This window comes from Pinus tabuliformis, chromosome 5_1, assembly GCF_031772625.1.
Source record: "Pinus tabuliformis cultivar Carrire ecotype Pingquan chromosome 5_1, CPIR1, whole genome shotgun sequence".
NCBI classification, from domain to species: domain Eukaryota; kingdom Viridiplantae; phylum Streptophyta; class Pinopsida; order Pinales; family Pinaceae; genus Pinus; species Pinus tabuliformis.
Window position 1 is genome coordinate 765,221,631 of NC_142305.1, and position 15,286 is coordinate 765,236,916.

At 36.9% G+C, this 15,286-nt stretch overlaps 1 protein-coding gene and 1 pseudogene across 1 annotated transcript; one reads left to right on the forward strand and one right to left on the reverse strand.

Moving 5' to 3' along the window:
- The first annotated feature begins 3,493 nt into the window (after positions 1 to 3,493).
- Positions 3,494 to 5,070, forward strand: LOC149167162 (uncharacterized). The gene is made up of 2 exons (XM_089430390.1): positions 3,494 to 3,974; positions 5,018 to 5,070. Exons 1-2 carry the CDS (start codon positions 3,494 to 3,496, stop codon positions 5,068 to 5,070), a joined length of 534 nt encoding a protein of 177 aa, XP_089286516.1.
- A 913-nt stretch (positions 5,071 to 5,983) lies between these two features.
- On the reverse strand, positions 5,984 to 7,314 carry LOC149167163 (protein STABILIZED1 pseudogene; annotated as a pseudogene).
- Positions 7,315 to 15,286: the final 7,972 nt, after the last annotated feature.

Genomic DNA, 15,286 nt, shown 5'->3' on the forward strand with positions numbered 1-15,286 from the left:
TCCACATGCAGTCCAATAAGAACCATAATAAATTGTGATTGTTTGATAACCTCCCTATTGTGAATTCTTTTAACATGATTAAAGCTCAATTATCTACATTGTTCAACACACACACACACACACAAACAAGAACAATGAAATTAAAGCCTCCCCCCCACCCCCCATACACACAAACACACACAAACAAGAACAATGAAATTAAATCCACACACACACACAAAAACAAGAACAATTAAATTAAAGTCATGCTTTTGTGCCACAATGGACCCTTCATGCATTCAAGTACCAACCTTCACTCACCACCACCTTGCTAATTCTTTTTTCTAGTGCTAATGAAGTTTTGCCTAATTGTTGGTCCTTGATCCTATGCCTAATTTAAATGAATAAAATTGTTTCAAACATATATAACATCTTTCAAATGAAGAGACTTCCCTAGCTAGTACCATCAAAGAAAACTCAAATCTTTAAATGTACTAATATCAAGTGGATCTTTACCCTTTCCATTCTTTTATGATTTATATTATAAAACATCTCTGCTGAAGGGAAAGATTTATCTAGAAATAAGATTGTATTTATAATAATCGATGTTTCTCATGAAAGATTATATTTATAATAATCCATGTTTCTCATGAAAGATTATATTTATAATAATCCATATTTCTCATGACACCACACATGGAAGAGATCTAACATTTTCTATAAAAAAAGATTTATTTAGAAATAAGATTGTATTTATAATATTCGATGTTTCTCATGAAAGATTATATTTATAATAATTCATATTTCTCATGACACCACACATGGAAGAGATCTAACATTTTCAGCAAAAATAAAAATAAAAATAAAATAAAATAAAAAATAAAAAATAAAATAAAATAAATAAAATAAAATAAAATAAATAAATAAATAAATAAAATTATAATAATCGATGTTTTTCATGAAATATTATATTTATAATAATCCATGTTTTTCATGACACCACACATGGAAGAGATCTAACATTTTCTTAAAAAAGGTCTTCCATACACTACTTGAAGAATTCAAGGAAGGAAGGGCCATCCTATTTTCCACGCATTTTCCTATACAAAAATCCCTTTGCACTTCTTTTGAAAAAGGACATTCCCTCAATGAATATTTAACACATTCACCATCAACCCTAAACAACATAGGAGACATGTTATTTGTAGCTAGCCTATAATATACTATAAAAGTTAAGAGACAAAATTAATCTAATAATGTAGTGACACGTATGGAAAAACCATACATTCATGGTGGACATTAATCACCTTTATCCTAGAAATTGAAGAGAATGTAAAGGGGATTAATAATAATAATTGGACATCAATCATATTTATCCTAACAATTGAAGAGAATGCAAAGGGGATTAATAATAATGATTGGGATCTTATTCTTTCTAATACATATTTTATTAATAATTAGGAGAACCCTCTTGTGAATGTAAAACACAATTATATTCTTAATGCAAGATCCATATCAATAATGATGCCATCTATAAAATCATTTCTAAAATTATAGCAGAGAGAATCCGAGGCAACTTATCAGTTCATATCACAAAAGAACAACATGGGTTCCTAAGTGGCAGGAACATTCTAGATGTTGTGGCCATAGCTCAGGAAGCTTTGCACTCTATGCAAACAAAAAATATTGGGGCTGCTATCCTTAAAATTGATTTAAAAAAGGCCTTCGACAACCTCGACTGGAGCTACCTCAGATGTTTACTTATTAAAATCGGCCTGAATGACCTGTGCACAAAATGGATCATGGCGTGCGTGCAAGGTGTCAATTTTGCAATTCTCATTAATGGATTCCCTACAACTTTTTTTCGGGCTGAAAAGGGTCTCCGTCAGGGGTGCTCATTATCTCCAATTTTATTCATCTTGGCCATGGATACCCTTAGTCTCCACATCAAAAGAGCGGTTGCTGCCGGAAAAATTGGCCCCCTTGCCATCTCCAGAGGTAACTTTCACACGCACAACTTCTTTGTGGATGACGTTCTTCTGTTTGCTAGGCTTTGCAGACATACTTGGCAGATAATGCATGAGATAATTCATTTATTTCAAAAGGCGACTGGCCTATTCGTCAACGAAGGTAAATCCACTTTCCACTTTGGTAAGGTGAAAGAAGAGGAGATGGAATATATCACACAACTTTTTAACATTCAGGCTATCTCCATAAAAGAGGGGCTAAAATATTTGGGATATCATCTTAAACCCACGGGATATAATATTTCGGACTGGTCATGGATAACTGACAGATTCTATAAGAGAATATCAGGGTGGGAATTTAAATGCTTATCGCTTGCTGGCAGAATGATCTTAACACAGTCGGTCCTTGCGCAAATCAGTGTATATTGGACGCATTTGTTTTACATTCCATCGGCTATAGTCAATAAATTGAACAACTTAATGGCAACCTTCATCTAGGGGGGGAACAAGGAAAAGAGAAAATTCCATCTTACTAAACTGGAAAACATCTCCCTCCCAAAAAAGAAGGGTGGCTGGGGCATCATGAATCTGTGCCTCTTTGGCAGGGCTCTACTGTGCAAATCATTGTGGCGAGTGGTTTTTGGAAACAGCTTATGGAGTCAAGCTATTAAAATGAAATACCTTGGGAACAATGATATTTACTATTGGTACAGGAACAATTTTAAATGGCCCTCTCAAGGTTCGGGGATCTGGCGAAGTTTTCAAAGGATTCTTCCTTTTTCTGCAGGAACTTCATTTGGGCATTTCAAACTGGTAACAACATCCTTATAGGTGTTGATGCCATCAAGGGAGTTGATATGGATCCAATCTCCCCTCAGCTTCTTTCGCTCCTCCACCGGAAAGGGCTTTTCTTCTGGGCACAGGTAATTGAAGGATGGAAGAATGCCATTCCGCAATGGAAAACTTGCAGAGAACTGGGCCTCGATGGAGTAATGGCTACTCAATGGAATAGAATTATCTGCAATATGAGGAATGCAGGGTTTTACAAATCTGAGGACAGAGACTGCATAGAATGGCAGGCTAAGAAAGGCAGACCCCTTATATTAGTTAGAGACATATATCTCTCTTTGATAGAACTGCAAAGAGGAACCTCCCGGAAAATCTTTCCACCCTCTCTATGGAAGGTAAGCTGCCCGCTAAAAATCATTATGTTTTCGTGGCTAGTATTTCATAATAAAAATCTCACTTGGACAAATTTACAGAAAAGGTGCTGGCAGGGTCCAGCCATATGCATGATCTGTCTTGCCAACTCTGAAGATAACTTGCACATTTTTTTAAATTGCCCTCAATCTCTGTCTTTGTGGATGCAATTAGCTTCATATTTTGGCTTTCCTGCAATTTCACATCCTTCCATTACAGAAGCATATGAATGGTGGGGTGCACAAAAATCTATCTGGCGTCCCATTCCATTAATCGTTTTCTGGTTCATATGGAAGTGGAGAAACAAAAGAATCTTCCAAAACAACAAGGAGTCTTTCAGTCGTATTATGGATAAGGTTATTCCTTATTACTTCTCCATTCTACAAAACATGCCCCTTCAGAAAAATCATCAGATGGCTGCCTCTGACGACCAGCAACTCTCATTCCCAAGGGCCCACTTTGACGGTGCGGCAAAGGATGGCATTTGCGCTTGTGGTGTTTTCATTGCTATTTCAAATGACCTCCAATTCTCCTTATATTGGAACGGTGGCAAAGGGTCAAATAACAAGGCAGAGGCCATGGCCCTGCATGGTTTGCTTTTATTCTGCACTTTCATGGATATAGGGCCTATTAATGTATATGGTGACTCGAAAATTATCATAGATCATGTGAAAGGCAATCATGCAATACAGAATGACAGCCTTACAGGTTGGCTAGCAAGGATAGCATCTCTATGGAAGCCTGCGACTTTCCCTATCTCTCATATAAAGCGCAATCAAAATGAGCAAGCTGATGTTCTGTCAAAGAAAGGAATGCATACTCCATTCGGTAAGTGGCACCTGTTCATCACTTTTGACCCCTGTACATATGTCATACAACCCTTCTCTATGCCCGGCATATAAAGTCAACAATAACAGGTATGCTATAAGAGCCATATTTTCTGGAAATATCTCAGATCTGCTGGCATTCTACATATACCGGATAGTTTAATAATTTTGCTATGATGATATGAATACAAGATTCCCAAAAATATTGTAATGTATAAATGAAAGATGACTGTTGAAATGCGCTGGAAAAGATGCCAATTCCGGGACTAATGCCCGCATTTTTTTGTAATATTCAAAACTGTTTTTTGAACATAATATAATACTATACTGCTTTTTCTTTTGAAAAAAAAAAGATCCATATCAATAATGACCTTTGTGTTTTTTCTAGACATATATTATCACTTGTTTTTGTTATTTTTATTTTATTTTTTATGCATTCTAAGTGATTTTTTGAGATTAATGGTTTAATAATTATTGTATAAAAAACAATTTTAATAGTTTTTAAGACTTTTATATGTAACAATTCTTCTCCAATCTATGCCTTACGGCGTTTCCTTTGCAACATTTGTGCAATTGCTAGTGGTAATTGTAAACTGAAATGCAATTCCTACACCTTCGCGTGTATTGACTATGCTAGTTAATTGTCCTTAATATTTTATGTATGGTTTTACTAATTAGTCAACGTTAATATTTATGTATGGCTTCACCAATTAATATTTTCCTTGGAGTCCTGAGAAGAGACATAGGTAACACATTCCCATAGTTGGGAGAGTATTGAAATATGTATGTGTTCACTAATAAATCGCTTATCTTGCGGGTTCAGTGTGTGTCATGTGCTCGCTAGTGGAACAATGCAAAGTGGTCCCATGACAGGCGAAACATTGCTTTTTAGTTAATTTGATCAAAGTGTGGTATATTGTTGCATTGTTTTGTTTTCAAATTTGGAGGGACTTTAGGATTCTATAATATTTTTTAGTGTGTTACGATGTTTTCTTTTGGAAAGAGCATGTGTTAATATTTTACAATATTTCTTTTGCTTGGCAGGTTTGAATTTCTATTCTTTATCAGCGTGTAATGAATTCAGAATTCAACGTTGAATCTATATAATATCAACGCGTAATAAAGTTAGAATTCGAAGGTGAATTTCTATAAATAAACAAAGAAGCCCAAACCATTCACATTCTGTTGAGAGCAGTAGAAGATGGAGATCTGTAACATTCCATCACTTTTATGGACATTACTTTTACTCGTTTCTTTTTCCATTCTCTATCTCAGTCCCTCCCCATTTTCTTTTGCCCTTTAATTATCACATCATCAGCATCCTCATCTCGGAAATGCTTCTGATCAAGAGGCTCTCCTTAGACTTCTGTCTGCAATCACCTATGATCCATCTCAATCGTTAACCACTTCATGGAAAACCAACATTTCATTCTACGAGTTGAGAGGTGTCATATGCAGTCGACGTAGACAAAGAGCGGTTTTAGATATCATTTTGGGATTCAACTGCGTTAAGTAAGTCATTCACATATGACCATTTCCATGAGAGGTAGTCGTAACTGACTAATTTCTCATGAATTTTGAATAGTTCACTTAGCACTCATTGCATCAGGTGATGCTCACAGGGGTGAAGAAGTGGAATTGAAACTAGTGAAATGAATCACATAGCGTCAATCATCACTTCCGGGGTTTGCACCTGGTAACCAGGACTTACCGGGAGGTCACCCATCCCAGATCGCCTCTGGCTCAAGCGCACTTGACTGTGGAGTTTTCCCCACAATCAAGCCCACTTAGAGAGCGGTTTCACTCAATGTTTCATCCAAGGAATTGCAAGGTACAGTCTCTCATCTTCTCAACACTCTCTCATTTCATAGAATGGTTGACCTTGCGAATACAAATTTTCATGGTCACATTCCCTCTCAATTCATAATTTTTTTTTGCTTAGAGATGCTTTAACTATATATGAATCAACTCCATAATTCTATTCTACCCATTCTTGGTCATTGCCATAGTTTACAAATCGTCTCTATGCACTCTAAGGAGTTCATTGGAAACATGTAGTGGACAACACTTCACTACCCTGTGAAGCAAAATCTGAGCATCTTGCTCATTTTCCAACTCCACCATAGCCTTTCAAAGCCTCACAGAGTCAAGAATATGCTCCAGCCCTTTCCTCAACACTCGACTCTTGTTCACACTATCTTATTTGATCTTTGAAGCTTACATCCACAACTTCACCAAATTGGGGATCGCCTTTACACCACACGCAATGATAGTTTTGGCTTCATCTAGACTCGTCAATTTGCAAGCCTCCAACCATACATCTTCATTCTTTGGGCATTCTTCACAACCTTTTTAATCAAATGTCATGCATCCTATATCTTCCCTACAACCTCCTTTATCCTCGCCATTGCAATCCAATAAGAGGATGCTTCGGGTTAGTATGAGTAATCGACTTGAGCAACAATCTGGCCTTTTTAACTTCCAAAATCTCTGCATCGTTGGTAATCTTCATACTCTTGAGATCAATTAGATACCCATTAAGATCTACGATGGTCAATCCTGAAACTAAATTAGAGAGCCTATTGAGCTTCAAAGACAACACAGTCTGTCTCCCCTCTCCAATAGTCATGAGATGAGTCACCAACGTCTGCGCCCACAGTGTCTTTGTGCCACCTGCAACCCTATTTTTGGGATCCAATGCACTAATGTGCTCCTTCTCTTACTTGGCATTATCCAACAATGTATCTGGAATGGGAACAAACTCTCAAACCTCTTTTTTTTTTTTTTTTTTTTTAATTGAAGCGAATAATCCCCAATCTCTGGTATGATGTCCCACTCCTCGGTGGAGAGCATATACAATTTCCTCTTAAGATCTACAAATTGCTCTGTAATTTTCAAGTTTGAGGCTCTGTACTTCTCAATCTCCTATGTTTCAGCCTTGCCTCCTGCTAGTCCTTGCCGCGAGAGTCCATTCTTTAATCAATGCTCTCCCAGATGGCATCAACTTCCTTGTCATCCTCATCGTATTCGGAAAAGGCAAACAAATCCACATTGTTGCCCTCAAATTCATTGAACTTTTGGTTCTCATCACATCCCTTCGTGTCGTCTACTTCTTCCTCCTCTTCGGTACCCACAACATTGGCACCAACCTTGCCCCGCCCTTTGCCTACTGTCATGCCGCCTATGGTAGTGGCAGACTGGTCTAGGGCAGGCCTCGTAAACCTGATATCAGACTGCGTGGTGAACATCGTGGCCCCTCGACCCAGCCTCGCCACATAGTTCAGTGGGGGTTTTGTGTTGAGAAACTCTAGCGGGGGATGGTGAATAGTGGACGCATGCATCCTTCCTACAATGAGGAGTAGCAATGGCAGCAGTTACAAGTAATTACATTGAACTATGTCAAGTTGCAAACCCTCTCAATGGCGTCAACACCTTCTTTGACTGACGATTCAACCTGTACATGCGTCAATCCCTGCAGTGGATTGAACCGAAGTTTATCGCCTCGCTCGTGACTTTTTCATGTGTAATATTTTAACTAGCCAGAGGATGACGAAAACGAAGCAAGGGGATTGACTGGGGTGAACAGTGTTTTCTCACCCCCAAGCCTGAAATGAAAAATGCCTTCAGCGTAAATATATAGTATTAACTTAAATAGCATGCATGAAAAAACCAATATCCTTTTTTATGGCCACTAACACTACCTTAAACTAAAATCATGTAATCTTTAATAAAATTTAACCTCAATCCTGCACATTAAATTAAATACCATCCAAAATTACAACTTCAATCCTCTCGCTAAGCACATTACGTAAATAATATTAATAATAATAAAAACAATGATAACAAATCACCATAACCCTACAAAATAAGTAAATAGTAATTAAAATGCTAAAAATACAACCTCAAAACAACACAGCAAGCTCCCATAAAACAGATTCGAGTCTTACTTAGTGTGGTTAATCAAATTCAGAGTTAGTGGTCACTGCCATTTATAGATCAAGTGAGCTTTTCCTAGAAACAAAAAGCAGTTGGTTATTCTCCCTCTGGCTATTATAGAAGAGCTCCACAACAATTATCTACGTTGTTAGATTGTTTTCGATATTATTTAGCTGCAGTGACAATTGTCTCATCAATTACATATTTTACGAGAGCACTGAAATTGAGAAGCAACCTTAGAGATTATGGTGGACATCTCCTTCAAGCTTGGGAAGACCAGGACAAAGTACTATCCGAAATATGTGAGAGTCAACAAGCCCCCGCCTGTTGCGACTGATCATGGCGTCAAGACCACCGATGAAGCCCCAGATTCTCCATGTTCCAAGAGGAAAAGAACAGAAGTAAGTTTTGTTTTCTGTTTTAATTATCACATGGTGATTTTGGTCGATGCCAATTTAAAAGCATGGAAATGGGTTTCGAATATTTTTACTGGGGGTTTTATGTTGAGAAACTCCAGCAGGGGCCTGTGAATAGTTGACGCCTACATCCTTCCTGCAAAGAGGACTAGCAATGGCAACATTTACAAGTAATTACACTGAACTATGTCAAGTTGCAGACCCTTTCAACAGCGACAACACCATCTTTGACTAACGATTCAGCTCGTACGTACGTCAATCTCTGTAGTGGATTGAATCGATCATTCGCAACTTTTCCATGTGTAAAATTTTAACTGGTCAGAGGACAACGAAAACAAAGCAAAGGGATTGGATGGGGTGAACAGTGTTAGCTCACCCCAAGTCCGCAGTGAAAACGCCTTCAGCTTAAAATTGGGGCAATCATATGTTACCAATAGATCTACCCTCTACACCATCGTTATTCCATCAATACTTGTCAATGAGTAATAGAATATCCGAGTTCGAATATTATCATGCATGTTTAACAAGGTAGCTTATGAATTTCAAGTTCTTCCACTCTACTCCACAACTTATCTCTAGGGTCCGTGTCAAATGCCTTTTTGAAGTCAACAAAGCAGCAAAATATTTCTTCTTTTCCCTCCCAAACCTTTTCAATAATGTGTCTTGGCGTGATACCATGATCAACTGTAGAATGTTTCGGCCTAAAACCTGCTTGTCCTTTTGCCCTCTTTTCTTTGACTTCCACCCACTTATTGATTCGAGTTTCTACCATGCTGCTGAAGAGCTTTGCAAACAAAGGATTGATCATAATGGTTCTATAGTTGGAAGGATTATTAATGTCTCCACTTTTAAAAAAGGGTATTTCTAGACTGGCTGTCCAGTCTCTTGCGAATCCTTGTCGACTAACGTTGTTGAATATTTCCATGATGTGTGGTGCAAGAATGTTCATTCCCCACTTTAGATATTATGCTTGAAGTTCAACCAAGCCCTTTGCCTTTCCTATTTTCAACTTCTTAATTCATGTCTCTACTTCCTGTAATGTGAAAAGCTTTGTAGTTACATTGATCTTGGGAAGAGGCTCCTCCTTTGATTCTTTCTCATAGAGTTTTCTTGCATAGTCATACCATTGATTGGTTGTAATATTATTTTCAATTTCATTCTTCCTTGGTTGTAGTTCTTTCCAAAAAAGCTTTGGGTTATTCTTGCCTAGATATATTAACCCTTCTCGCCTTGTTTGCATGAACTCATCTTTCTTCCTTTTTAAATTTGCTTATATAACTTTACATTCATCTTCTGCTCTCCTGCTTTTATCAAGGTTTTCCTTGCCATTTTGCATTCCTCGTCAAACCAAGCATTTACACGAAAACAATTTGATTTAGATTTCCTAATTTTTGCACTTCTCAAGTGCACTCTGAATTATATTTGTTAACTCACGACTATTGAGGCATTGGGAACACTCTCCCCCTTCTGAATTGATCTCTCCAACATTGTTTTGAAGATAATGCAATTTTCTTGTGTTATAAGAATTCTGCCCCTTGATATCGATTGTCGAGAACATTGGGTTTTCCTCCTATGCTACCTTTCTTCTAACCAAGATAGATTTATATAAATTGGGTTATGGTCTGATTTTAAGTCCCACATATTCTATCCAAACTTAACTTCTGTAGAGACCAACCCTATATTTTTTTTTACTACGCATATAAACAAACTAAAAATACATCTATAAGAAAATAGCATTGGGAACTCAAAAATTATTGAGTTTTTTATAAAACTTTCATGAATTTCATTTCACTGAACATATCATCAAATTTACATATTATTAAACTAAAACCATAATGAAGTCATACAAAAAAATATTACAACAACATAGGTACTGTTCACCAAGAGACAAGATTCAAACTTGACTTGCCGCTATTTTCCCTCCTTTGTTGTCGGTCGCCTCCAAGTGTGAATGTCGACGTGCTTAATCCGAATGCAATGACCCACCGATTGACCTCCCAACCTACTCCTTGGGTACTCTCCTTCCTTGCGGACCCTCGAGTTGCAATGGGGTTGTACAATGGAGGAATGTATTAGCTGGTAGAGGAGAGCACTCCTTGGCTCAAGAGTCCCTTCTCTTAAATCCTCTACCTCACCAAACTCACTATAGCTCGTAGTCACTACTTTGACATAGTCTCATCCATCCAACAATAGGGTAAAAAAAAAGTCCCTTCTCCCATGGCCCGCCCTTTCTTTTATAGGAGTCCTCATAGGTGACACTTGGCATTTCATGCATAATTGATAATTCAATAGTTTGATTATTCACCCACCCATGTGTCACTCTCTCATCAAGGGTCTCCAAAATTATTTACTTAAATTTTAAATTAAAAATAATATTTTTCCTCACCTCAACAAGATTCCTATTTCTTCTCCTAGTTGTCTCTTGATCCCCCTTTTACTCCTTAATTTGTGTTCATTACTAAAGTCAGTTGATAATTCAAGATTTGATCCCCTATCTACTCCCTAATTTAACTCAAGTTATCTCTTAGATGGATATTCTTATGTTAGTTGTTGCCACATGGAGGTTCTCTAAATTTCTCTAAAATTTAATTTATTAATCTTATTTTAATTCACCATCCTCTTCTCTTAATTAGGTTTAACTATTTTAGGATTAATATTTATCCTTACATTTATGTCCCTCTTTCCCCTTTTTACCTAATTAAACTACATTATCTACCTAATATTTTCCAACATGGGAAAGGTAGAGTTTTTAAGGTAAAATATTTTATTTATTCCTTTGATCCTCTTAACCCAATTTTTTTTCTTGATTTAATTACCTTGATTTCTAACATCATTTACCCTTGATGTGGATTTACTTGGTTTTCATATCTTGATTATATTTATTAATTTATTTATTTGTAATGATTCCAAGGTTGCCAAGTTTGGTCGTGCCCTTCAAGAACTTCCCTTGAAGTTCCAAAGGTGTCACGCCTAACAGTTTATTTGTGATGCCAAGGGTGCCAAGTTGGTCGTGCCCTTCAAGAAATTCCCTTGAAGTTCCAAGGGTGCCACGCCACTTGCCCTTCAAGCATTCAGTGGCTACGAGGGGAAAGTATAGGTGCAACGACAAAGACCACTATCATCTCTTATGTTGCTTGTTATAGTGAGACTAATGGTGTTGGGGATCAAGGAATCCGCCTTGATGCGCGCCCCTCGATAAAATCCTCATGAGTGACCCAACTTTAAGACCTGCCCTCATGACATCATGATCTTCAAGGCGAAGATGATTCCAACCCAAGTCATGGTGGGAGTGCTAGTGGGTGAGATCAAGGACACTGTCTCACCCCTCCCATGCAGTTCCATCCAATTGTACAACCCCATCACCCATATGTGAATCATTCAGCCAAGCAACTAATCTGTGCCTGCAACCACTAACATATCATCATAATATAGATAAACATATATAACAAGTTTCAAAATTGACTTAGAATTTTAAAGACACAATATAATTTTTCATCAAATCAGGTGTCGTCAACTCGTCATATGCGAGTGCCTCTGGTGGTTTCCTGCCATACTCAATAATCATCAGTAACAAGGTTTCTCATTGTTAATCATTGTCATAATAGCATCATCAACATCACCTAGTCATTCGTATCATTGTTTATTGTGAACCAGAACTAATGCAAGTAGGTAACATAGGGAACACATCCATCATGACTATCATCATCATAACATCAATGGAAACATACATATCCATCAAGGCTATCAACATCGTAACATCAATAGAAACATACCTATCCATCAAAGCTATCATCATCATGATATCAATAGAGAGCATACATATCCTTTACTGCCATCATCATCATAAATTCAATAGAGACCAAACATAACCATTTATGCTACAATCATCATAATATCAATAGAGAACATGCATAACCATTAATGCTATAATAATCATAATACCAATAAATAAGATACATAACCATTGATGCTATCTTCATCATAATATCAATGGAGAACATACATAAACATCACAACCACTAATATCTCAACCACTAATACTAGAGTCATGTGCCTGGATCCTCAACCTGAGGTCCTCAAAGAATAATGTGTGGGCCTTAGGGCTAAATAAATGTTAATGTCATATCACTATCAGTCAACTAGAGCAGGGCATTACAACTTCATCTATCATTTCTATATTTGTGAACAAATAACGTAGTCAACCAAGCTTGCCCCATTGTATGTGTTGCAAGTGAACTTCCCAGACCTTTTCCATTTATCTAGACCATTGCAGATAATTGAGTTGAAAGCACCACACAACGTGAGAAACTCCTCTCTAAAATGATTGCTAACTTTGTCATCTTCTGAACATCTCAACCATTGGGGATTCTCCTCTTCAATGACCCAGATAGGCTTGTGATCCTCTTTGCAACAAAACATACTAGCTTGTTGATTTGTTGTTTCAGCATTGAAATATCCCATTAAAAGAATTTCTCCCTACTGAGAATATACAAAGATATATTGCTTTAAAGCTATATATGGGTCTTTGCTATCTATTCCCTCATTTTTGTAAGTTTTTGAGACCTGAGGTGCAACATAGTATGTTGCAATTCTTATGTGGTTCTCATTCTCTGCTATTTTGAACCATAAATATTTTTTATTTGTATCTTATTTCACAAACTGTATGTGACGACCTTCTTTTTCTTCCATTAAAACCAGTATTCCTCCATACCCTTTGCCATTTTCTATTGCCTTGTTCCAAACTGCTAATTTCAAATAACCATCAAACATAGGAGTTTTACAACCATCATGTTCATGAGTTTCTGTGAGACAAATTATGTCTATAACTTCTGGAATAGGCCCTATCCCAGGTCCCCTCTTCCAAGGATACCCTCTACAGTTCCAACAAACTAGACTTAGGTAGAAATGGGTAGGATTTGATTGCTACGCGACTTGGCACACAAGACTCAAATTTGAGTCTTCACCCTTTTTCATCCATGTTGATCTTGTTGTTTTCCTCCCTATTATAGAAATAACTGTTTTTTCTTTATTTTCAAATTGTTGCCCTGCTTTGTCATGGAGCCCAAACATTGCAGTAACTGCTTTACCATTGTATAACTATGATCTTTTCTCTTCATTTCTTGTTGCTCTATTTTTCTCCACTTCTTCTCTTCTCCCCTCTTGTTGTTTGCTAGTTAGATCGTCATCTAAGAAGAAGTGTGAGCCTTTCAAGAGTTTCTTTTTGCTTAAGAGATAGTGTTTGTCTTGCACACTTGTTGTGATGACTTTTATGGGTTAAGGCCTCTCTTCACATATTTTTCCCACCCTTCTTGCTTGACAAATTTTCCCTTCCAATGAAATTTCTCTTTCAAAAAGTCTCTTGTCAAATTGAGAGTGCTTTCATTCTTTCCATAGTCTCTTATTCCTCGTCTAATAAAGTTTGTTTCCCTATCTTTTCTATCTTTGTGTTCTCTTTCCTATGCTGTACAAGCACTTACACCTTCTTTTTCCTCCATCCTTTTGAAACAATTAGTGTCCTCGGCTCTGGTTTTGATTTGTTTTGGAATGCTTGTCCTCTTGATCTCTTTTGCCCTTTTTTTGGAAATGACTACCTGCTGAGATATTTGTGTATCCACCTGAGTTGCTTTAACAAGTCTATGCTATTGAATGAAGAGAAAACAAGGTATATGATCTAGAAACTATGAAGCCAAACATTTTTTATAGGAGAATGAATAAGTTTGACAGTTTGACAACATATAAAGGATGACTAAACCACGTCCAAATCTTCTCAGGTTCTTTCCTACAATTAAGAGAATCTAGCTATATTTAGAGAACCCAACTCAAACTCAAAAAATTCATGTATACATGTATGAGTAGCAAGTTATAATTTTTGAAAGCTCATTGCATGACCCTCTTTCGCTCTAACAAAAAGCATGTGGCAGGAAGGAATCTTCACCACAAATGGATTTTGTGCTAAATCATCATATAAATTAAAGTTGGTTCTTCAGTACTCAAATGTTTTCTGTGCTAAATTATCAACTCAAAGAATTTTGTCAGATCTATGTATTTCAAAGCTTTTTCTAGCATCAAATGAAGAGAATTGTCTAATTTTATACGGTCTTATTAGAGAGCTTTGTAGCAGTGCATGCATTTTTATCACAATTGAATTATAATTGTTGTTTGATTTACTTCTTTGTGTGATATGAATATGAACATGGCCCCACCTGTCCTAAATCTATTAAAATGAAACTCTATTTGTCACTATGAAGATTTTAGCATGAAACTCGATTTGTCAATATGAAGATTTTGACAAGTTGGACGATGAGAATAAGCAAGCTCACTTTACTAGATATTAAATCAAATTTCGCTGATTACAAGTCTTTCATAAACATCTAAGAATTATTGTGGTGCTTTTTATATTCGCCATTGAAAAGAATATGCTCTACTCCTCGTAAAGCAACCATGGTGGCGAGCAGACGAGGATTTGGTATATACACCGTATAACCATTACGCTTATATATATTGAAGTTTTATAGTTGCTAGAGTTTGAACTGGAAAGTCAGTAACATCAAACTAGGTTCAGGTGACCCATGGTATGTTCCAGAGAATGGAAGATGAGAAATGTGCCCCTCATGTTGGGTCCCTCATGGCATTATGTGTCAAATTATTACTTTGTTACGTCTTAATGGTTACATTTTCAAAAAATCCACAATGGTTACATACAAAAAAACGATGGTTAGTTATAATATCTAAAATTTGCAAATTTGCATGGATTACACGTGCCTCACAACTGAAGCAAAGGATATGGAGAAAATTTGATGGAAAATAATTTTACTCAGCAGCTCAAGTAACCTTTGAGCTTCCAACAATTCAGATAATGAACCATTTTGGTTTTATCTGTTTGGAAATTTCTTTCTATCATCTCTATGTATGCACTTGGACATGACAAGGGCTAGGGGGGTGACCTTCATAAATCTAGAGC

Coding starts and splice junctions, on each gene's coding strand:
- LOC149167162 (XM_089430390.1), top strand. CDS start 3,494: ATGGATAAGGTTATTCCTTATTACTTCTCCATTCTACAAAACATGCCC. Junction 3,975..5,017: donor AGGAATGCATACTCCATTCG/GTAAGTGGCACC, acceptor TTTGCTTGGCAG/GTTTGAATTTCTATTCTTTA.